Below are 23578 nucleotides of genomic sequence, written 5' to 3'. Positions count from 1 at the left end.
AGATTATAAATTATAATACAAATATTTAAATTAATAAAATAGATTTAGTATAGATCTCTCCGATAAAGTTTAGTAAAAATATATACTTTCTAATTGTATAATTTATTGGTTGAAAGAAGCATTTACAAATCTGAAATTAAATAATGTATTATCAATGTTATTATTTATGAAAAGGAAATACGGTTTATTATACGTAAAACCGTTTAACACACATTTATTATCTCTATTAACAAATTAGAAAAATATGTTTTGTATTCATCACAATTTTTATTTTTGTACGGTTTGCAAATTCACACTCATATTTAAACGTAAGTTAATTTATTATTTATTAAACTCTTAAATATTAAGAAAAAGGATTTCGTACCGTCACGTTTGAAAATAATATTATTATAGTTTTAGAAGAGAAATAAGAATTTTAAGAGAAAGGTGTTCGAGACGAGAGCAGATAGAGTAAGCGATGAGTATATAAGGGGAAGTTTGAAAGTGGCTCCGGTTACAGAAAAAAATAATCTAAATACGCACGTTTTAAAATGTCACTCCATTCAAGTTTTAACAAAATCGGTCCAGCCCTTTTTATAGTTGTAAATTGCATTGTCATCGGGTTTGAAGCTACCCTGAAAATTTGAGCCTGCTAGCTTATCGGGACGTGACTCAAAATTAAGTTGCAAAAATCCAACCGGACAAACAAATAAGAAAAGTGAGTGTATAAAAACTGTCATGGCATGGGCATGTTATGCGGAGGAATGAGTCATGTGGTGAGGAAGGCGTTGAGCATGTGGATGGATATAGGGGAAGAGGACGACCAAGGAAACGATGGATGGATTGTGTGAAAGACGATATGGCTGCAAAGAGTGTTTCCTGTGAGATGACGTCAGATAGAAAGGTATGGAAGAAGATGACATGTTGCGCCGACCCCAAATAATAATTGGGATAAGGACAGGAGAATGATGATAAGAGATGCCTATACACCGTTTATTGCGCTTCTAAAACCATAATAATATTAGTTTAAAATGAGGCGGAAGACTCAACAAATACATCACAATTTTACAACATTTTTTTTCTATAAATTGTGGACTATTTTGCCAACCGTAAGTCTCGTAACTTTCAATATTGTAACGTAAGTTAAAATGCAATAATATAACTTATGAAATTAATTATAATATTGTATAGTATAGAATATATTTATTAAGGACTTAGTATTAACATAGTTTACGCCCCCGGCTCTGCCCGTTTTGTGACTACAGCGTAGATTGTTTTCTGATGTTTAAGCTATCTTCAAGCTAAATTTTATTAAATTTGGTTGTGTGGTTTGGCTGTCTGCTCGTTTTCTATAAGGGTCTAAACAGGCGGACCGCATTTCAACTGCAATCCAATTGCGAATTTTCAGTTTAAATGCAGTTGACACAACTGCAATAGAACTGCACGCCGACTGCAATGCACTGCATGGTTGGTTTGTAGTTCTGTTGCAGTTGTGTCAACTGCATTTAAACTGCGAATTTGCAATTGGATTGCAGTTGAAATGCGGTCCGTCTGTCTAGACTCTAGAGCCTAATTGTATAAAGCAATGCAAGTCTCTGATTCTTGATGACTGTCTTTCAGTGAATATAGAAAGGCTTACTGTCGCAGAATATGGCATGTCATGGGTACTCTTACGTCAATTGATGAATCTTTCTTTCATTTTTGTTGTTCCGTATAAAGGAATTGAATCCTTGTGTTGCGGGTTTCACAAACATTCAAGTCACATGCACAAAGACACCCAGACTTAGGATACAACCATTTGTAGATCTCATAGTCTTGTCCTATGCGGGGATCGAACCCGCGACACGTCGCACAGTGGGCTGAAAATAACGTTTCATGGACATTCAATTTTTTTTTCCAATTTGACGTGTTTCTTTATTGGAATCTGTTAAAACATGCTTCTTATTGATATGTTTTCAATATAAAGTCATAGATCATAGCGAAAGGCACACCTTTGATTTTTTTTCAAAAACTTTGTATGGGGAAAACCATAAAATAAGCTATATCTCAGCTGTCGCGTGAGTGCGCGTTATTTTCTTTCACATGATTATTGCTCTATTTTTTTGCAAAATTTTGACGTATTGCACTACGCTCGCGAAAGTGCGATTACTGAGAAAAAAAATTTTGAAAAATTCGTAAATTTATTAAAAAAAATACCTATATATTTCTAAAAATTATAACATTAGCGGCCATAAACAACTTCAGTGCTGTTTAGCTCTTCTCAATTTTATAATAATGAACAATATGCGGCTAAATATGTATCAGAGAAATATGTTTTTTACCTAATTTGTTTATGACACACGGTTTTGGATACCAGACCCTTTTAAAACAATGGATTAATATCAGGAAGTACCTATTGTTGCCATATAATTTCGTTGCCATCGGTCAGCTTTAATGGAACTAATGAGGTCATGAACACACTGGAATCATCATTTCCATCTTCCATTTTCTGTTTATACCTGCTTTGGTTCGATGAACCATCAAAACCTCACGAAGCGAGCGAGCGAATATGAAGACTGGCTTCAGTGTGATATTGATTGGCCAAGTTGCATTGCAGAACCGAAGGCATCAGATGTTGTGGCGTCTGAATCTCATATCACTCTCGAATGTCCAGTCCCTTCTACATCTTCGTCAACTGAAGCACAGACAAGTATGAAGCGTTTGCTTCGAAAACCATTTCAAGATTTAGGAATAAAACAAAAGAAAAGAAGGACTGAAAATCAAAGAGACTGTGAGTCCAGTGAGCTTGCATATGCTGCTGTGCGAATGATGAGACAAGAAGGTTTGAACAATATGGCTTCTGTTATTGAGTTTATGATGAAACACCCAGAAGCTGCTGAAAAGTAAAACTCGTTTACCAAAAAAGCATATCCCAAGCATGTTTTTACACCAGAGAAAGCACTTGGTAAAAACTCCTTAAAATTGTCCACGTGGCAATATATAACACTAAGGGAAATTCCAGAAGGTGTGTCAGACTTGTATCCATCATACTTTAAGCTACAGCAAGCTAAATCTCATTGTTATCCTGACAAAAAAATAACAATTACAGTGACGGATACAGCAGCCAAAATTTCCCTTCAAGCTCTTCTAGATTTAACAGTAACAAGAATTTTGAAAAGTTTACCTGTGTGTGTCGAAAAAAATTACCTTATTTTAGTGTCCAAGTGAGGTTTTGATGGTTCATCGAACCAAAGCAGGTATAAACAGAAAATGGAAGATGGAAATGATGATTCCAGTGTGTTCATGACCTCATTAGTTCCATTAAAGCTGACCGATGGCAACGAAATCATATGGCAACAATAGGTACTTCCTGATATTAATCCATTGTTTTAAAAGGGTCTGGTATCCAAAACCGTGTGTCATAAACAAATTAGGTAAAAAACATATTTCTCTGATACATATTTAGCCGCATATTGTTCATTATTATAAAATTGAGAAGAGCTAAACAGCACTGAAGTTGTTTATGGCCGCTAATGTTATAATTTTTAGAAATATATAGGTATTTTTTTTAATAAATTTACGAATTTTTCAAAAAAATTTTTCTCTGTAATCGCACTTTCGCGAGCGTAGTGCAATACGTCAAAATTTTGCAAAAAAATAGAGCAATAATCATGTGAAAGAAAATAACGCGCACTCACGCGACAGCTGAGATATAGCTTATTTTATGGTTTTCCCCATACAAAGTTTTTGAAAAAAAAATCAAAGGTGTGCCTTTCGCTATGATCTATGACTTTATATTGAAAACATATCAATAAGAAGCATGTTTTAACAGATTCCAATAAAGAAACACGTCAAATTGGAAAAAAAAATTGAATGTCCATGAAACGTTATTTTCAGCCCACTGTGCGTCGTTACCTTCACTTCAACCTCTCGGCTGCATTTGCAACTTGTAATAATCGTAATTACTGTAATGTTTTCTTAATTTTCGCGTTTCTGAATGGAAACTTTTATGAGTTTATACATCAGGTGAGTGTACAAGACGCAAATAATATAAAAAAAACCTATCTTTATAATTTACTAGAGATTTGTATAGAGTGCGTAGGACCCAAAAGTTATCAGTTATTTGCGACTTGCGTTGTTTTGTGTTAGAGGGCCTGAATCTTTGTCATACAGTGGGGTAGTTCCAGATCTAGTATTATTAAAAATTATCAAAAATTATGATATTATTTAAACATAAAATTATGATCTCAAAATGAATCATTTACGAAAATCTCTTGATTTTAAATATTAATTGGCTTATTATAATCTATTTTTAGATTATTATTATTGTAAACTTAAAAAGTATTATTTTTATTTGAACTACAATTATAACAATACAATAAATTAAAATTAAGGTTGTATACCTATTTCCATTGCCTGCTAGGCGAATAATATTAAAAAATAAACCCGAATGTAAATAATTTTATTTTTATACACTAATATTAATTAATCGTATTTATTTTCACAATAAACAGCTTTATTATAATAATTTAAATATAAATAGATTATAGTTAATTAGGTAGTATAAATTTATATCAATTATTTTAATGTATTTATAATGATTTATAGTAATAACTAGACGCATAATTGATCACAATAGCATTTAAGATAATTTATTAAGTTTTATAAACGCATATGAAAGTGTTATTGTGTTTCATTTAGCTAATTTTAACCTTTTCAGTCCACAGACATCTTTGATGCATTTCATATTTTTATTTTTTATTAATATTATAAAACTAGGTAAGTACTAGATTTTGTTTTAGACGCTAAATTCAACTTCACAAGTTGATCGATCACAAGTAAAGCTACACTTGATGTTGATACGGAAAAGAGGAAAAAATTAATACAGAGCAATAAAAATACCAAAAATATATAATACACATTTAATACTGACAAATATACAATAAATTAATGTTAATACATAATTAATACTTCTTCATTTATACAATACTAGCTTTTCGCCCGCGGCTTCGCCCGCGTCGAGGTCGGTTATATCGCGTTTCCAAGAGAACTCTTCAAAAGTCCGGGATAAAAGCTATCCTATGTTCTTTCTCAAGGTCAACTCCATCTATGTACCAAATTTCATTAATATCAGTTCAGTGGTTTAGACGTGAAAGCATAACAGATAGACAGAGTTACTTTCGCATTTATAATATTAGTAGGGATTTATATGATATTCTACTGGCTGGCTGCTGGCGGGAGATATAGCTCATGGACAATAACCACAAAATGCGACCGCGGGCATATTTTCGATAGACAACCTGACAGTACGGTATAAAACCTTCTTTACCAAATCCTCATGGATTTTCCACGTCCGAAGAAAGATGGAAAGGTATACTTGACTTTTACCGGTTAAAACCACTTAGGAACCACGAAAATGTGCTAACAAAGAACGTCTACGGGTGTCGTGTTGCCCAGGTAACTGGGTTGAGGAGGTCAGATAGGCAGTCGCTCCTTGTAAAACACTGGTACTTAGCTGAAACCTGTTAGACTGGAAGCCGACCCCAACATAGTTGGGAAAAGACTAGGATGATGATGAACCGATCCCTTAACATTTTCAACTAAAATTATTATCAATATCATATCCTTGATGATGACTTTTCATATGATTCTTCAAACTCCCATTTTGAGTGAAAGTTGAATTACACAAGTCACATTTATACCTTCTTTCGTTGCTATGCGACCGAATATGTTCCTGCAAAGATTGTAGTCTAGGATAACTTTTATCACAGAATTCACATCTAAAATTCCTTTCCCCAGTATGTGTTGCCATGTGCTCTTTTAAACGGGAGGGTAAATAAAACCGCTGGTCACACAGATCGCACTGGTGTCTGTATACTTTTAAATGATTCCTTCTGTTGTGTTCCATGAGAGTTTTTCGTCTATTATAAACTTTATCACATAATTTACAAGCGAACGTCCGTTTGTCGCCGTGGACTTCGATCAAATGGCGGTTTCTCAACGCGTAAGAGAGGAAGCTCGCTTCGCATTTGTAACAATTGACCGTTGGTTTTTTCTCGTGAACTGTGGCGACGTGTAGGTACCGACTGTACTTCGATTTCAAGTTCTTCCCGCATATTTCGCATGGAAAGCTTTCTTCGATTTTAGAATGTGATTTTATGTGCGTTCTTAAAGAGTTCCGTTCCAAAAAGCAAGCGCCACAGACGTCACATATATATGTACCGAAATGATCGATCATATGTTTTTTTAAAACGTCGAAGTATGGAAAGGCGCTGTTACACTCCGTACATACTAAATTATCTAAAGTCAGTTTGAATTTCAAGAACTCATTAGTGACGGGGTAAACGTTTTTTCCGTGGACGTTAGTGATGTGCTTTTTGAAGATTTCGAGATCATCGATTTTTTCGTTGCATAACCTACAATCGATTCTAGTGATGTCTATTTTCGGTATTTTACGGTTTTCCATGGTCGCTTGGAAGTGTTCTACGGGGTCGTGTGTTAATGTGTGTTCTCTTAATTCTGTTGGATTCGTAAACTGGTCTCGACAGTAAAAGCAATAATAAATCGATATTCGATTCTGGAACGGACAAACGTAAGAGTTGTGCACTATGGTCACTGCGTTCGAATAAACCATAAAGTCGTGGTCTAGTTCCGGTTTTTTCTTAATTTTTTCCTTGAGTTCCTTTTTCACTGGGATGTTCGCTGTAAAAAAAAAATTGTAAAGGTCAGTTAGGTCATGTCTATGTATTAATAAATGTTACATATCCGTTGAAGTATCTGAAGCAATAAAGTTGTCACATCAGGACTCGCGACACTGAACTTAGAACTTGGCACAAATAGGCTAAAAAAATCTGTACAAAACACCTGTAAAAATTTCTACAGTCTATCACGGTTCACAAGATACCTCCTAGTCACAGACAGACAATAATACCTCACTCTCAGATACGGACAGACTTCTCGTGCCGACAGATATACGCGCAGGCCTGTTGGTCTAGTGGTTAGTGACCCTGATTGCTATACCGGAGGTCGTGGGTTCGTCACACAAACATTTGTCCTGGATGGGATCGATTCACATCCAGGACAAATGTTTGTGTGACGAACACGATAATTTGTTCTGGTCTGGGTGTAATTTCTATATTATGTATGTATTGAGAAATATATAAGTGTGTTTATCAGTTGTCTAGTACTCATAATACAAGCTTTGCTTAGTTTGAAACTAGATGGCGTTGTGTGAAAGTTGTGGAATATTATAGGGTAAAAAAATCAACTGTTTATTCATTCGCGAACGAAGTAATAAAGTTCCATCTTATCCTTTTGGTTAACTATTTGACCTCTTGTCAACTCACCAGGTTTCTCCAGCATGTCATCAAGCTTCGCAGTCAGCTCCTTCATCTTGGTGACCAGCTCCCTCTTGACGGTGACTCTCTTAGCTCGCGTCCGACCTGACACGGGCACCTCATCCAGCTTCACATCTTTCACGTCAACTAATTTGGTGTCCAGAGAATCTGTAATGAAGAAAAATCTAAATTTATTCACGTTCGGCTTTGGCCATTAGGGCTGATTCCCGCCGGGGCAGCGGGATTGTCCGAAAGGGTTATCGTGGCCCCGATACACGAAGGGCAAAGGAAGGAAGATCGGTGGGTTTTAGTCAGAAGGAGTCTGGCCCTTCCACTCAATCCAAAGCGGGTACGAATTTTATGATGATAAAAAGTTTTCAAAAAAAACCTTTTTGAAGATCAAAGAATCTTATTATATAGACGAGTAACGACTGTCAAAGATGTAGGAATAACAGCCGGGACCCACAATTTAACGTGTCTTCCGAAACACGGAGGGAACTCGTTATGATAAAGATGGTCACCCATCTACGGACCAACCGCGTCAAGCGTAGCTAAATTGTGATCGATTCACTTATGCGGTTATAGCTTATCCACGAGCTCCCCAGTCATTTTCTTTTAATAAAAAAATTGAGGAGTCATAACGAGTTCCTCCATGTTTCGGAAGGCACGTTAAATTGTGGGTCCCGGCTGTTATTCCTACATCTTTGACAGTCGTTACAGATAGTCAGAAGCTGAAAAAAGTCCGACAGCCAGTCTAACCAAGGGGTATCGTGTTGCCCAGGTAACTGGGTTGAGGAGGTCAGATAGGCAGTCGCTCCTTGTAAAACACTGGTACTTAGCTGAAACCGATTGGACTGGTAGCCGACCCCAACATAGTTGGGAAAAGGCTAGGCCGATGATGAACAATCTCTTTAAAAATTAACGTGTGTCTACCTGTCATATCATCATCAGGCAAGTCATCTCGGTCCATTCCATCTGAGTCATCTTCATAGAGAGGCTCTGCTTTGACCACAACCTCTACTTTGCTATCATCATTGATGTCATCTGAAAATTATATTAATTTCACTATTATAACCATACAATTAGAATCATGATTTGTTGCAGCACCAGAACAGTCTCCAAATAGCGACCATCTGCGTTTATTCTACAACACTGGCAGAAATTGCTGGAAATACACGGTGATTTTTTAGTCGTCTTACAAAAGAAGCCCAGTTCATGTATCCGTCGTAAAATACCCCTACGCGCGATTATTATTTTTTTATCATCAACTATGACAATAAGTACGAAGAAAAATTAAACAAGAGAAATCTGAAATTACTCTTAAAAATGATAAAAACGCCGCCGCCCGCGCCCCTCACCATAGTTACAAGGCTCGGACCGCGCTCGCAACAGAGCTGTGTTTCTAAAAAACTACGAATTGCATCATAATATTGAATAAAAATGGCATTTTAAATTTGTTCAAATCTCATAAATACCTATTTATCTTATTTATATCATGAACGTGTTCTAGTCATAGGATACATGAACTGGGCTGCTTTTGTAAGACGACTAAAAAATCACGGTGTATTAGCAGATTGTCATAAGGCTAAAACAAGGATGATAGCTGCGTCCGTGTGTCAATTATTATACTGCGCTTATTTTCGTGGTCCATTTCGGAGAGGAGGTGGATCCTCATGGTCACCCACCTCCTCGGCGGAGACAGTGGGTAGTGTCAGGTTGTTTCTGACTCTTTCAATCTCTGCTGCAATTCCATGGTGTACAATAAAGAATATTCTAATCTAATGAAATCTAAATCTGAACCGCCGTGCTTCATCTGTCGCGTCTGGTCGGTACGTTACAAATATTTCAAGTTGATTTATACCAATATGAAATTAAACTATTAACTACTACTAGCTGAAAATTATCCCACGGTAATATTAAATCGGGATAAAAACCCGTGTTAATCCTGGGTATGAAATATGAAATAAATGCGGACAACATCACATACATTGTTCTGAACCCAAAGTAAGTTGCTAAAGCACTTGTGTTATGGAATTCAGATACAACGAAGGTACCACAAACACCCAGACCCGAGACAATGTAGAAATGTGAATTTAAACATTGACCCGACCGGGATCGAACCCGGGACCACAGAGCTAGCGAAACAGGTTTACTTAATTTTGTCTAAATCCGTTGAGTGGTTTTTGAAGAAGATTTTTGGTTCTAGAATTTGTTGAACCAAGACCAGGGTCTACAGACCAATAGCCACCGGCAAATCAAATCAATCAAAATTCTTTTATTCAACTTAGGCTACTAAGTAGCACTTTTTGAAGGTCACATTACATTGGACAGCACCCAGTTTCGCCCACCCGTCACCGCTTCCTAAGTGCTTTTGCTGTGAGAGAAAAAACGGTGCAACCAACTCCCCAGCAGCACGCTGTCATTCCAATTACGGCTTACAAGTCTAACCTTCTTTAGGATGCAGTCTCATGCTGAGGAATGCCTCCTCACTCTGAAGCACCTGCTGACGGAATGCGCACGCGTCCCTCAGCCTCACCACGCACGTCGCGCACACACAACTGTCCTTGGTATCACCGTCCAGATGCGATAACTGCAATATGGTATAAATATCATATAATCTATTGCCATCATAGCAAGTGCCAATATCAGAAAACTAACATGGCTGCTGTTTCAATTGTCTGACGTAGATGTTAGAGGCCACTGATGAGAATGATTGACGTATTTATCGGGATCGCCCGACCAGTTGGGTACGAAACTAGTCAGACAGTCCCCATAGATACGCGGGCGTGAGTAAACTGTTGCATCATTCTCACGATAGTTATTATTTTAGAGTTTGTGTATTTAGTGAATGCAGGTGAAATCTTTTGAATGAGCTTATAGTTTAATTTTATAGTTATTGTTTTTAAATTGTTGTTTTTATGTTCTTTAATGTTTCAGAAGCTATGTTTTTCTATAATGTTATCTTTTAATTTACGAATTTATTTTTGTTGTGACCTTTTTAGGATCCAAAAATATTTAATTTTTCTTTCCTAGGTCTGGATTTATTCATCATTTAGGGATACCCCCTTCTCATGCAGTTTTAGACCATGTAATGTTTACTGTTTGATTTTTTTTATTTTTAAGTGGTATTAAATTTGAATTTAAATTAAAAGTTTCGCACTAAGATTATAAAATTGCACCTGATTGATATCTATCTTTTTGGGATGTGACTTTTCGAGCTGAATCTACTCTCTTAATGACTCTATGACACCACTGACAATTGTGGGAAATAAGGTGAAGTATTATAATTGAAAATAATAAGCCCACCATAAGCTATTTTTGTGATTATTGCTAAAATATTCCATATCCAGTATGTGGGTCCATACAGGACCCTCCTATATGAAATGTTTTACCCCTGAACCAGCAGTGGGGCATTGCTAGGCAATTACTATTATTTTAAGACTTTTATCTTTAAGAATTTTGCAACATTTGATTATAATAAAAAAGGCAATTCATCCAAGCATTTAAGATGTTCATAACATAGGAATTATAATCATTTCATAATAACAGTCTTATTTTATTTAGTTTATCTAATACAACTATATGATATAATGTTATGCTTAAAGCCACCATCATTTATTCAAGGTAAATTATGATACTGTACCCATTTTTCTTAAAACTAGATTGCTTTGTTTTACTTAAACACAAAGTTATCATTATATTTTCCCTAAATAGAATAACTCTATCACAAAACTGGTATATTTTAACACTAAATAACTACGAAATTTTATTAATATAAAATGTGAAACACTTGCTTCAAAAAACTCATTCGACGCGGTCTTCTAAAGCCTAGCTAAAGATGTAATAGTTTAAAAAGTAAATAAAAAACTTACGAGTAACCCAAAACAGTCCATAAACATTTCAGAATAAATCTCTTTGGTGCCCATCCACTCATATTCCGTAGTTAGTAGACGACATTTCTTTATAGATCTACAGCAGCGGCACAAAGCGGGGTCTATGATAGGGCCTTTGCCCTTCGCGGGTGCTCCCGAGGTTTCCATTTCACAGTAAATAAGTTAAGTTTTCATTTATAAATAATATTTTTCTATGCAATAAATAAAATCGAAATACTCTGGGTTTGTTTGACAGTTGCGTTTCGTTTCACGCTTTGATTGCTACGCTTGACGCTTTTGGATTTTGTGCGGATGCGTGTTGTTATTACTAAGATTTGTTATTTATACTTACTAATAATATTATAAAGAGGAAGTATTTGATTGTTTGTTTGACACGAATATGCTTCGAAACTAATGGTCCGATTTGAAAAATTCTTTCACTGTTGAGAAGCTACATTATCCCCGCCAAACGTAAGGTATAATTTATTTCAAAAATAGTAGGGTTCCGTAAGAAAATTGCGATATTGTAACCCAAGGTGTCATAACTTATATCTTCAAACCGCGCGCACGACGTCGCAGGCAACTGCTAGTTATATACATTTATTATTTTTGAACTGAAATAAATTGTAACAAAACTTTTTATAATAATTAAATCATTCATTAATGAATGTATACTTGTAAGCACACAATGATTAATACATGATTCGTCACTGAATAGCCAGTATAGGTTTCTGGGCTAAAGATTGATAATAATTACCAATGCAGAATGAGTTTCTACGCGAATCGCAATACATTCGGCAAATATTTTCATATCTTTTTATAGGATGTCAGTATTTTTCATCGGACACAGCACATAGAACTTGATTGTGTACCATTTCAATAAATATATTTGATTTTATTCTAGTCTCTGTTTTTCCAATAAATAAAACTAAAATATAAATATGTAACTTCTTTATATTATTCTTATCAGTTATAACAATAATCTATAATTTAACACATTTTAAGGCCTATTTTTCAATCGCCAGATAACTTTTATTCGACGATTATGTTTGACGTTTTGACAGTTTTGCCATATTTATTCCTCAAATAAAAGTTATCTGACGATTGAAAAATCAGGCCTTAATAACATAATGTAGTCCACTGGTATCTTATACAATAAAAATGATTTTTTCTTAAACTTAGTTAAGTCTATATTTTAAGTACTTATTTTCTTCACATATGTTTTTTTACATAACTGTTTGTCTGTTTGTCACCATGCTCTATTTTATGAACCGAGATTGCTAGACCATTCGACATTTTTCCCACTTTTTTTCAATGAAATAAAATAAATTATCATGTGTGGTTATCAATGATTTCCCCAGCAGTGGGACATTTACTAGTATAACTAACCACATAACTTTAAAATCTACCGATACACCTCCCCTTCCGGAAACGGATGTTTATTCCGCAAATGATTTTTATAATTCGTTATCTGTGTGTAAGACGACGGGCAAAGACTACACTGAAACTTTTTCTCCGTATTATGGGACTGTATGTGAACTTTCAAGGCTTTGGATCTCGGGTAATTTTTCCCGCAAAATTCACACCGGAAATTACGTTCACCGGTATGTGACGTCATATGATCCCTTAGCGCGGAGGGTAGGTAGAACTTCTTATCACAAATATTACATTCGTGACGTAATAATTGTAAGTGAGTTTTTTGATTATGTTCCCTTACGGCCTTTCGGCTGTTGAATATCTTGTCACAGCCTTCACATGGATAACATCTTTTTTCTCCGTGTACCGTCATTTTATGTCTGTACCTCTTATGGTACGATATGAAAACCTCTTCGCATTTGTTGCACGGGTACGCGGGTTCGTTCTTGTGAATCCTTGCTACGTGAAAGTTTCTGCTGTTTTTCGATTTGAATATTTTGTCGCATTCGTCGCACGGATAAGTTTGCACGTTGCGATTATTATTATGTGTATTTTTGTGGATGATCAAGTGTCTTTCTTCGAAGTAATGGGCGCCGCAGACATCACAAATGTACGTACCGAAATGTTCAGCCATATGTTTTTTTAACGCGTGAAAGAAACCAACATTCTTCCCACATTCGACACAAGTTAAAGTCCCATGTTTTAATTTAAAAGTCATGAATTCATTATGAACATCCTTATATAGCGTTTTTTTGTGTACACTAGTGATGTGCTCTTTAAAAGTATCGATTGAATCGATTTTTTCGTCGCACAGTCTACAATCGATTCGGTCTATATCAAGTTGCGCTAGTTTTTTCGTGTTGACCACAGTTTTGTAAGTTTTAGGGTCGTGGGTCATGGTGTGGTCTCTTAATTGGTTGGGATCTATGAACATTTCGTTGCAGTATACGCAATGGTAGTCGCTGAAGACCGTCATGAATGGACAGACGTAGGAATTCTCCACTATTTTAATAGTGTTGCGTAGTATGTGGAGGTCTTTGTCTATGGTTAGAGGCCGGCGTTGTAGAGGTGAGATCGGGCGGGCGATTTCTGGAACTGTAAAAAAATATATTTTTATATTGAATAGAAGATTATAGGAAACAGTGAAGGGTGCAGAGGTAGGCAAGGTTTAGGACTTAGAGTACTAGTTTTTATTAAAGTCAATACAAATATTTTGACTTTGACATGGATAGCCGAGTTGTATAGATCAGCATCTCAAATCCACAGTATGGAACGTCTCGAAGGTTCAATTCCCGAGCAGGACAAGCATTTGTGTGATCCTCTAACACTTGTTTTAAGTGTCAGGTGCATATAATCCAAAGACCATCGCGACACAAGGATTAAATTCCTTAAGGCGGGAGACGACTCTTTTTTATTCACCATAAAGACTATATTCGACTTATTCAAATCAAATCACTCAATCACTTATTACATTTGAGTAGGAATCAAAAAAAAATCTAAATATATTTTTCTAGTTTCTTAACATTATTTACAGCATCCATAACATTCTAACAATAAATAAATAAAGGTTACCTTGTTCTGGAATACCATCTACATTCTGCATTTTATTGAGTTTTTCTTGCATTTTCTTTAACTTGACCAACATTTCCGTCTTGGCACGCTCGGTTTCATCATCTGGTGGATCTACATTGGCTACTTCTTTGGGACACTCCTCTTCTTTGATCGTAACTGAAAACGAAAGGTCAATTTATAATGGACGGTGTTATTTGGTATTGGCGCCCAACGTGGGACTTATAAGTGTGGTGATTAATTCTTGTTCTCTATTTGAGAGGTACTTAAAGTTTATAACCAGCTTTTGAAGACATTTGCCGTTGAAGAAGCAAGATCGGCGTTTCTATAGTACAAGGGTTCTGCTTGCGGTGGCTGGTCGGTCAGCTGACCTTGGCCTTATAAGTTGATAGTCTAATTTCATAGTGGCTTACAGCGAATTCTAATATTTGTTTGTGTGGCACGGCATTTACACAAGTTTTTTATAGCAACTACCGTGTGACTGATTCATTATTAAATGATGCAACGGTTTACTCACGCGTATTTATCGGGAGTGCCCACGATTCCACCGCATCAGCTCATGATGAAGGACTCCGGTTGGGTCCGAAACTAGTCGGGCGATCCCGATAAATACTCGTGAGTAAATTGTTGCATCACTTAATAATTTACCCTCTTATATTATTAGATGCGCAGCGTGGGCCACCTGTCAGATGGACCGACAACCTGGTGAAAGCTGCTGGGTCTCGTTGCTGGTGGCAATGAACCGGTCGCGATGGAGAATGTGTAGAGAGGCCTACGTCCAGCAGTGGAGAGCTATAGGCTGAGATGATGATGATATTTTTAGATTCAATAATCATTGTAAAGGTGACGATATACCCGTAATGTTCATATTCGGCCTGTTATCCTCTATGGGGTCTGTCAGGTGGTCTTCGCCATCAGAGTGCGCTAGTGGCTCTGCACCTGGGTCTGGCTCTTGTTTGATATCCAACTCCATTTTGAGTTGCTCATCATTATCTGGAAATAAGGGAGGCAGTTCAGTCATTTAAAAAGAAATAAACTAATCATTTAAATATATCTAGTGGTTTCTCAGGTTTACGCGAATGTTCGTCTGCCCGTGACCATGATACCTGCAAAGGTTTCGAAACGTCGGGAACTAAAATCTAAATTTATCTAGTTTATTACATTGAAATGGGTTTCATTTATATTTTGAAAAATGTGTAGAGAGATTGTGTTATTAATGTCTTAGGCTTTTTACTGAAAGTTAATAAATTTACTTTTAACAATGTCACGAAACTACCTGGAAATTATCTAGAGAGACTGCACTTTGGTTCGACTTGATTCCTTACCGTCATGTATAAATACAGAGGCGTTTAGCAGTCTCTCCTCGCACTGCAGCACCTGGTGGCGGAAGGCGCGCGCGTCCCTCAGCCGCACCACGCACGTCGCGCAGATCACGCGCTCGCTCTCCGGACCCTCTAGGTGAGAGAGCTGCTGGGGAGAATAACACCTTAATATTTTGAAAATTATAACCAATTAACCAGTCAGATTTGGAAAGTTTAAACACCGATGCTTTTTAAAGACACTCCATTCTAATTTTTTCAAAATTGCCTTGAAATTGAGTTGCAAGAATTCAACTGGAACGACACACGAGGAAGTGAGTCTAAAAACGTGGCAAAATAAAAACCAGTGAATAAAAAAGCAACTCAAATTTTAAGACTAAAACAACTGTAGCCTTAACTTCGATTTTAATTTTTGTATTTATTGTAATAGTAAGAATAGATATTATCATTATGAATTCTTTTATGAAAATTTCAACCCTTACAGTTCCTGAGATACAGCCTAGAGACTGTCAGACAGATGGCAGTACCTCAATATTATAGATAGATATTTGCTGAGGTGGACTCCCATTTGAAACAACCATGAGAAAGCAACCAGTTGAAGTTTAGTGAATCTTTTAATAATGTGACCATCAAACCTCATTTCATAAATACCATAATGTTTTGAACTGTTTCTTTACAAAGTTATGTTTTTTATAAGTTAATTATTACATTTTATCTCAGTAATAGTAGTCAGTATATCTAAATAAAGATTATATCTCTGTTTTTGAACTTAAATTAATGATACCAGCAGTGTAGATTAATAAAATCTTTTTAATAAATATTTATACCAGAAAATAAACTCATTTCTTGTAAAAACCCTATATGTAACGCGAACTTATAAAATTTATTTCCTAAAAGTGTACATTGAAAAATCATAACATTGGATTGAATAATCATTACCTAAATTTAATTTAATTGACATCAATAGCAAATTTGTTCAACTGCAGACAATTATAAATAATACCAGCATAGAGAAGAGAACCTCTCTTCCATAGAGAAGGTGCATTATTTAAAAAAGGTTTTATTAAAACAAAAACAAACCAGTAATCCGAAACAATCGACGAACATTTCTGAATACACCTCTCGTTGTCCCTGCCATTCGTATTCCACGTTTAAAAGGCGACATTTCTTAAGTCCGCCGCAACATCGACACAAGCCAGGGTCCACGATGGGACCCTTGCGACTGGTTGAGCTCATTCTGTTACGTTTTTAATATAAAATTATGATTATTTTGTGATGTTTAGACTGGAAGTGCCCATTGATTCAATGCTTTGACAGTTATGGAACACAGAGTATAAATGTTTTGGAGGGTTTGCGTTTTGTTTCTACCTTTTTGTTAAAATGTTAGTAGAGGATTTTACACTAGCTTTAAAGCATTTGCTGTATTATGAAAATATATACGTTAGTATTTTTGTACTTACTGCCAAGAGATTTATCAAATGATGCAACAGTTTACTCAAGAGTATTTATCGGTTTCGCCGACTAGTTCCGGTCCCAACCAGAGTCCTTTACCATGAGCCGATGACGCAGCGCGTTACGTAAGTAAACTGCCTCTTTATGTTTAACTAGCCTATTTTTTTGCCACTGGTGGGCAAACCCTCCCTTCAATCCTCTATGCTGGGCAATTGGGAACTATCTCACACGAAATGCGTCTCACATTTTGACTTATAATACCTTTTGGCCTGTAATTATAATATCTGAGTACGGATACGAAATTGTTGTTCATTGCTGCTCCATTTAGTATATTTGGTATCGTGCAAATTTTATCACGAGTACGGGTTCTTTTTGTTTTGTTTTTCAATACATTTCTCATCGTTTTATCCGCCGCATACCGACTATAAATATGAGCTACGGATATTGCTGTCAGTAATGAGTAATTTAACGTCATAGGAGTGAACCTTAAAGCATTAAATATATTTTAAGATATCGCATTTTTTGCCCAAATTCAATAAATAAATCGACAAGAAATATGGTTATATTAGAGAGCGACATCTTTTTTTTTTGTGAGCATAAAATATATATGTTTTACGCAGTATACTAGAATAAAAATAGATGGCCAGACGAAAGCGATATCGTAGTGTCAAAATGTCATTTTTAAGACTGACTATTAAGTATAAACTTTATTGAAATGGGAATAAGTAGGTTATATTGTAAATAAAATGCGTATTGCCATTTTACAAATGTTGTTTAATTTCAATTTGAAAAAAAATACAAATTCCTCCAAAGGGCGAAGTCACGCTTGTGAGTCCCACGTTGGGCGCCATCTTGAAGCTGTTGCTAACACCAACCTTTTCTTTGGGTCAGCAAGGGAATCCTCATGGACAGCCACTTCCTCGGGGAAGGAAGCGGGTAGTATCATATTCTTACTGACTAAACCTGAAGCGCCATCCTACGTATATCATCATAATAAGTAAATCGACCGGGAATAACACTACCCTCAGTCTCATAGAGAACGAACATTGATATTTACATTATTGACTTAAATACTAATAGACTGAGATAGAGATCATTAACAAGATCAAGAGTTGACAGTAAAAATAATAATTAAGTACTTTCATAACAGCATTAATTAAAATACCGTTGCAATATTGATTTTCTGGAATGCATTGACAATGGTCAAAATTGTCAACTGTCCTGTGAGATTTGAAAAAAAAACGTCTTTCTTTGGACGAAATGCTATGTATCGTTCAGGACAATAGCTTAATTATTCTTATTGTCATTAATGACTAGTGAAAACATTATAAATTTCACCGTTCTTAGTGAAAAATACATAACTTAATTACAATTTTCTTTGTAATTCGGATGCCATTGCCTCAAATGTTTCTTATAAAGACATTTCCCCTGAAAACCAGCGCCGCATTCAGCACAAACATATTTAAACGTTTCATTGTGACTTCTTATATGTTTAGATAAAGTCACTTTGTGCATATACGCGTTTTTACAAATCGGACATATAAAATTCCTTTCTCCCGTATGCCCGCGCATATGCTGTTTCAATTTAGACTCTAATGCAAAGCACTTAGAACATATTTCACATTTGTACTTTTCTGTATGATATCGGTTACTGTGTTCTGTCAAAGCTCGGCGCGTAGAAAATGTGTTTTCACAGATGTGGCACTGGAAAGTCCTTATAATGCCATGAGCCTCTTTTAAATGCACCATTTTGGAGTAATGCTCTTTAAAAGTTTCCGAACATTTCGGACATTTCTTTGGCTTTACTCTTTCTTTCCCTAGATGTTTTATTTCTATGTGATATTTTAAATGACTTTTTTTAAAGAATACCCGATCACAGTCATTGCAATTAAACCTTTTTGATAAGTGTGATTCTTTGTGTTTCTTTAATAAATGTTGATTTAAAAATCCCGCGCCACAGTTTTCGCAAACAACTTTTCCAACATGGCTGTTCATGTGTGTATTTAATAAACTGAAATTGTGGAAATCGTTGCTACAAATGTGACAAACGAATTTATTGTTGACAGGTTCCATATTATATTCTGTCATACCATTACTGGCTGTATAGAACTCTATCCTGTGCCTTGTGATAAGGTGCTCTCTAATAGCGTTGAGATCTTTAAAAAAAGTTTCACATAATCGACATTTGAGGTTAGAAATATCGACTTGTAAAGTTCTTTTGCCTTTTGGCACATATTTTTCTAAAATAACACCCCTGCTTTCGATTTCGTGTAACGAAGTATGTTCTAATATCGCAGATGCCTCTGAATTGTATTCCAAGCAGAAGAAACATTTGAAACTTGAGCCCAGGAATATGAACGGCCGGACGGTGGTGCAATGTATGAAAGTTGCCGCGTTTTTTCTCTCTGCAACTGTCATTTGCCAAATGCTTGTCTCTGTCGGCAGTTTGTTGTCTGTGAAAGAGAATATACAGTTTGAGAGAGGAGAATATGCAAAACATAGTTTATGAGATAAAACACAAATATTTTATCATTTTACACAGGTTTAACTACTTACTTACTTATATTTTGATAGATATAAGAAGGAACTAATTTGGTACAAGACTAAAAAAAAACATACATTTGGGCATATTGGCAAAAATTAAAGTTTAATTTTAAAATATCTTGGATAAATGATTGATATTGAAAATAATACAACAAAAAAGCATTGTAAATAAAATATCGAATTGAAACACATTTATACTGTAAAATCTAATATATTGATTATAAATTAGTAAAATCTTATGACGATTTTAAAATCGATTTCTGAGATCATAAACACAGTCCATAGCATACACAATATTAATACCTGCATATAAATAATACTGATTCAAATTGAAAAAAAAAACATATTTAAGGAAACTATTATTAAATAGTCCATTCGTCACTACAAAGAGATATATAGCATGAACATTTCATTTCGGTTATTCACATGATAAAAGACTTTCCAGATCCTTTTTTTATTGACAAAGAGCTCATAATAAGACCTGAAATTATTTCAGAGACAGAAATTTATATAGCATGATCACACAACACTTGGATAACTATTTTTTTCATGTTTTCTTTCTTGAGCTGATGACAATTTAATCATTTCATAGACAAAAACGGAGGTAGTCGTGAATCGCCATCTTTTACACCCAAAAATCTTTAACTTCACGAATTGGCGCCATCATCTTCAAAATAAAATCCCGGATGCCATTCTTTCACATGTTTATTGAAATCATTTTTACTCGAAAACCCATTTCCACATTCGGAGCAAGCGAATTTCATAAACTGTTCACTTTGTGCTGTTTGTAAATGAGTTTTCATGTGTTGTTTCAAACTCTTTTGATGCCGATACGCTTTTTGACAAACATTGCATACATAATCCCTCTCCCCTGTATGAGAAATCATATGTTTTTTCAAAGTTGTAATGCAACTAAAACTCTTTTTACAGAGCTCGCATTGCGTTTTTTCCGAATGAAACTTATTCGTGTGAGTTGTTAACCCTCTGCGACTCGGGAACACTGATTTGCAGACCTCACATTCAAAAGTGAAGGTTATCCCATGAACTTCTTTCAAATGTTTCAATTTTCTGAAATGTTCGGTGAATCGTTCAGAACAGTGTGGGCATCTAAGCATTCGCATTTTCGTTGCTCCTTCGTGAGTCTTTTCTACATGATATTTGAGGTTAGAACTGGTAGTGTAAACTTTTTTACACTTGTCGCATGGGTAGCCGCCGGGGAGGTGAATTTCTTTGTGGAGCATTAGGCGCTGATGGGTCATGAAACCAGCCCCGCACGTTTCACAAACAGCGTTACTAAAATGCACGTTCATATGCCTATTTAAGAGAATAAAGGTTTGGAACTTCTTGCTGCAAATATGGCACGAAAACTGTCCGTTTTTCGACGACAAATCGTAGACAACTAACCCGTTCCCGGATTCTGTGAAGAGTTTATTATGTGTTGACTCTAAATGTCGTCTAGATTCGTCGAGATCTTTGAACTTCTCATCACAAATCCGACATTTTAATTCTGATATATCGACTTTAACCATTCTTTTTCCTTTTGGTAAGTATTGTTTGATAATTTTCGTGTAATTTGGCGTTTTGTGAGTCCTAGTGTGTTGGAGTAAGCTCTTTATCTCAGGGTACTGTTCTTTGCAGATGAAACATTTGAAATACGACCGGCAATAGACAAAGGGTGTTGCTGTGGTAGTTTCTAGTAGTTGACAGGCGTTCTGTCTTTCAGAGAGGGTGAGCTCCCAAATGCTGGTCAGGGCTCCTTGCCGGCGTTTTGGTGATGCTCCTGAAGAAAAAATGTTCATGTTTTATTTTTAAAGTTTTGTGGAACGTTTCGTAAAATTAGTTTATTATTTTTCACTTTAAATTCGTGTTTCGCGATTTCTACATGATTTGTTCTGCTTAGGTTAGGTGAAGATAAAATAATTTCTATGTCTTAATTAGACTAAAAGCAAGTTAAATTTGATTTTTTCTTACCGAAATAATGTAGTGATATTTTGTCGCAAATAAAAAAATGACAGGAACTAGGTAATTTATTAAATTTATTTTGTAAGTACATATTACATATTTTAATGTGATACTATACAGTATGTTTTTAATTTAAATTATTTGTTCTACTAAATAGATGGAAACTCTTAACTTTTAACCAAGATAAAAATAAAACAAAAAAGTGTCGGCAATATGCATTTTCATTTATTCACACAATCTAAAAAGCAATTGCAATACAATTGTGATTTTAAATAATAAGTGATCAGACACTTAAAATATGGCGCATGTACCATGTTATGTTTTGTTGCCATGGCAAAAAATATGGTTAACATTTCTCCGGTTTTATTATAATAAAAACGTAATAAAATAATTGATACAAAAATATATTGGCTGACGTATAAAATAATAATACACCACGACTAGAAAACATTTAAAATTAATAAGTTGCACTTTCGATGTATTTTGTTACAAAGTAAACCCTTTAAAAAGTTAAAAATGTTAAGGGTAGACGAGTCTGGCTGTCTGAACGACTCTATAGCCCCCGAACTGATTGAGAGATTTCAATTTGTTTTGCTTTTATAATAAAGGTGAATTATGTGCGACATGTTTAATAGAAATGAGTTGAGGCAATCAAAAGTGGTCGGGGTCGAGTGTTTTATAAAAATTGTAACGGAAGATGTAACCAGTATATAAAAAATCGCTTAGTCACAGCAGTATTTGTACTTCATCCAGCAAACTAGACAGAAAAACTTTATTCTAAGTGATTGACATAAAAGGACTCGGATATACTCTGACGAATTATACAACTATAATCTATATCTATTTTTCATTTCATTTGGTGTAATGTGTAGGATTCTGACGTAGCTTAACAACCTAAATTCAGTTCATAAGATCGCTCCCGAAATTCTTGACAATAGTCTTAAACTGCCACTGTGGATGCCATTGTTTCATGTGTTTATTAAAATCATTCCTGTTATGAAACCCGTTGCCACATTCCGAACAAGAATACTTCCAAACCGGACCATGAACTCGCATATGCTGTCGCAAAGTCCTCTCATGCATGTAAGCTTTCTGGCAAATCGCGCAAAAGAAGTTTCTCTCGCCGGTGTGCCCTCTCATGTGCATTTTTAACAAAGACTTCGTTCCGAAGCATTTTCCGCAGACTTTACACTGAATTTTTTGCGTGTGAAGTTTGGTCGTGTGTTCTGTTAATGCTCTTCTGGTTGGTAGCACTGATTTGCACACTTGACATTCGAAAGTAAACGATATTCCGTGCACTTCTTTCAGATGAGTCATCTTTCTGTAATGTTCTGCGAATCTTTCTAAACAATGCGGACATTTTAATGGTTTTATTTTCTTTGTGTTCGTCACTTCATGTTTCTTTACCCAGTGGTAGCGTAACTTTAGTTTAGTAGTAAATACTTCCTGACATTTATCGCATTTGTGGTTTCCTGTCTGATGGACTATCCTGTGGTTTATTAATCTCTGATGCGACATGAAGCCGAGGCCACAGGTTTCACAAACAACGCTAAAATGCACGTTCATGTGCCTGTTAAGAAGAAAAAAGGAGTTGAAAGTTTTCGAGCACTTGTGGCAGGTCAGTTGCCCATTGTTCGTGCTTAAATTATACGCCATGAGTCCGTTCCCAGCTGAATTGAATTCTTTCTTATGTGCGAGAGCTAAATGCTTCCTTATATCATCGAGATCTGAATACTTTTGCTCGCATAACCTGCATTTTAGTCCGGAAATATCAACTTTGATGACACGCTTTCCTTTCCTCAGATATTGCTTTAATAACGATGGTCTGTCAGGTGTCACATGGAAGGCGGTGTGTTGTAAAACTGAATGTATTTCAGGAAAGACGTCATTGCAGTAGAAACATTTGAAATTCGCTTGTTGGTAGAAAAATGGCTTGATGGTAGTAAATTCTAGGAAGGTTGCCGCGTTTTGTCGTTCCGAGATTGTCATTTGCCAAATACTTGTTCTTGGTCCCGTTCGCTGTCTTGCTGTCAGTCCTGGGGAAAATAAAATTATGCCTATTTAAAAATGGCCGCTCAAAACTAACAAATGCAAACTTTAGTGTCTATACGAACCTAATTGTCACTCCACACGTTTTTATCTACGGGAT

The 23578-nt window shown here is 35.7% G+C and overlaps 3 protein-coding genes across 4 annotated transcripts; all 3 read right to left on the bottom strand.

The window, feature by feature from the left end:
* Positions 1 to 5500: 5500 nt before the first annotated feature.
* On the bottom strand, positions 5501 to 11553 carry LOC113505459 (transcription factor Ouib-like). Its single transcript, XM_026888151.1, has 5 exons — positions 11168 to 11553; positions 9744 to 9885; positions 8229 to 8339; positions 7305 to 7463; positions 5501 to 6660 (listed from the first exon to the last, which is right to left on the bottom strand). The coding sequence occupies exons 1-5, from the start codon at positions 11333 to 11335 to the stop codon at positions 5555 to 5557; spliced, it is 1686 nt and encodes a 561-aa protein (XP_026743952.1). The 5' UTR covers positions 11336 to 11553; the 3' UTR covers positions 5501 to 5554.
* A 673-nt stretch (positions 11554 to 12226) lies between these two features.
* On the bottom strand, positions 12227 to 16788 carry LOC113505448 (zinc finger protein 12-like). Of its 2 annotated transcripts, none has more exons than XM_026888138.1 (5): positions 16552 to 16788; positions 15478 to 15622; positions 15008 to 15145; positions 14156 to 14311; positions 12227 to 13678 (listed from the first exon to the last, which is right to left on the bottom strand). In XM_026888138.1, exons 1-5 carry the CDS (start codon positions 16705 to 16707, stop codon positions 12573 to 12575), a joined length of 1701 nt encoding a protein of 566 aa, XP_026743939.1. In that variant the 5' UTR covers positions 16708 to 16788; the 3' UTR covers positions 12227 to 12572. The 2 variants fall into 2 exon arrangements, with proteins under 2 accessions (XP_026743939.1, XP_026743941.1); XM_026888140.1 differs by having other exon boundaries at positions 12228 to 13678; positions 15478 to 15619; positions 16552 to 16787.
* Positions 16789 to 21916: 5128 nt separating this feature from the next.
* Positions 21917 to 23465, bottom strand: LOC113505453 (zinc finger protein 888-like). Its single transcript, XM_026888146.1, has one exon. It carries the CDS (start codon positions 23416 to 23418, stop codon positions 22330 to 22332), a length of 1089 nt encoding a protein of 362 aa, XP_026743947.1. The 5' UTR covers positions 23419 to 23465; the 3' UTR covers positions 21917 to 22329.
* Between the last annotated feature and the right edge of the window lie 113 nt (positions 23466 to 23578).

Source organism: Trichoplusia ni, chromosome 26, assembly GCF_003590095.1.
Source record: "Trichoplusia ni isolate ovarian cell line Hi5 chromosome 26, tn1, whole genome shotgun sequence".
NCBI classification, from domain to species: Eukaryota; Metazoa; Arthropoda; class Insecta; order Lepidoptera; family Noctuidae; genus Trichoplusia; species Trichoplusia ni.
The sequence above is the reverse complement of the archived record's forward strand: the minus strand, read 5'-3'. Positions and strand labels throughout refer to the sequence as shown.

What these genes read in the sequence shown, in the direction of transcription:
- LOC113505459 (XM_026888151.1), bottom strand. Translation starts at nt 11,335, where the DNA reads ATGGAAACCTCGGGAGCACCCGCGAAGGGCAAAGGCCCTATCATAGAC. An exon ending in GCCTGATGATGATATGACAG is followed by an intron (nt 7,464 to 8,228) that starts GTAGACACACGT and finishes TCTTCATTACAG; the next exon opens with ATTCTCTGGACACCAAATTA. An exon ending in TGACATGCTGGAGAAACCTG is followed by an intron (nt 6,661 to 7,304) that starts GTGAGTTGACAA and finishes TTTTTTTTACAG; the next exon opens with CGAACATCCCAGTGAAAAAG.
- LOC113505448 (XM_026888138.1), bottom strand. Translation starts at nt 16,707, where the DNA reads ATGAGCTCAACCAGTCGCAAGGGTCCCATCGTGGACCCTGGCTTGTGT. An exon ending in CTCTGTATTTATACATGACG is followed by an intron (nt 15,146 to 15,477) that starts GTAAGGAATCAA and finishes CCTTATTTCCAG; the next exon opens with ATAATGATGAGCAACTCAAA. An exon ending in GCCGAATATGAACATTACGG is followed by an intron (nt 14,312 to 15,007) that starts GTATATCGTCAC and finishes TTTCGTTTTCAG; the next exon opens with TTACGATCAAAGAAGAGGAG.
- LOC113505453 (XM_026888146.1), bottom strand. Translation starts at nt 23,418, where the DNA reads ATGACAATCTCGGAACGACAAAACGCGGCAACCTTCCTAGAATTTACT.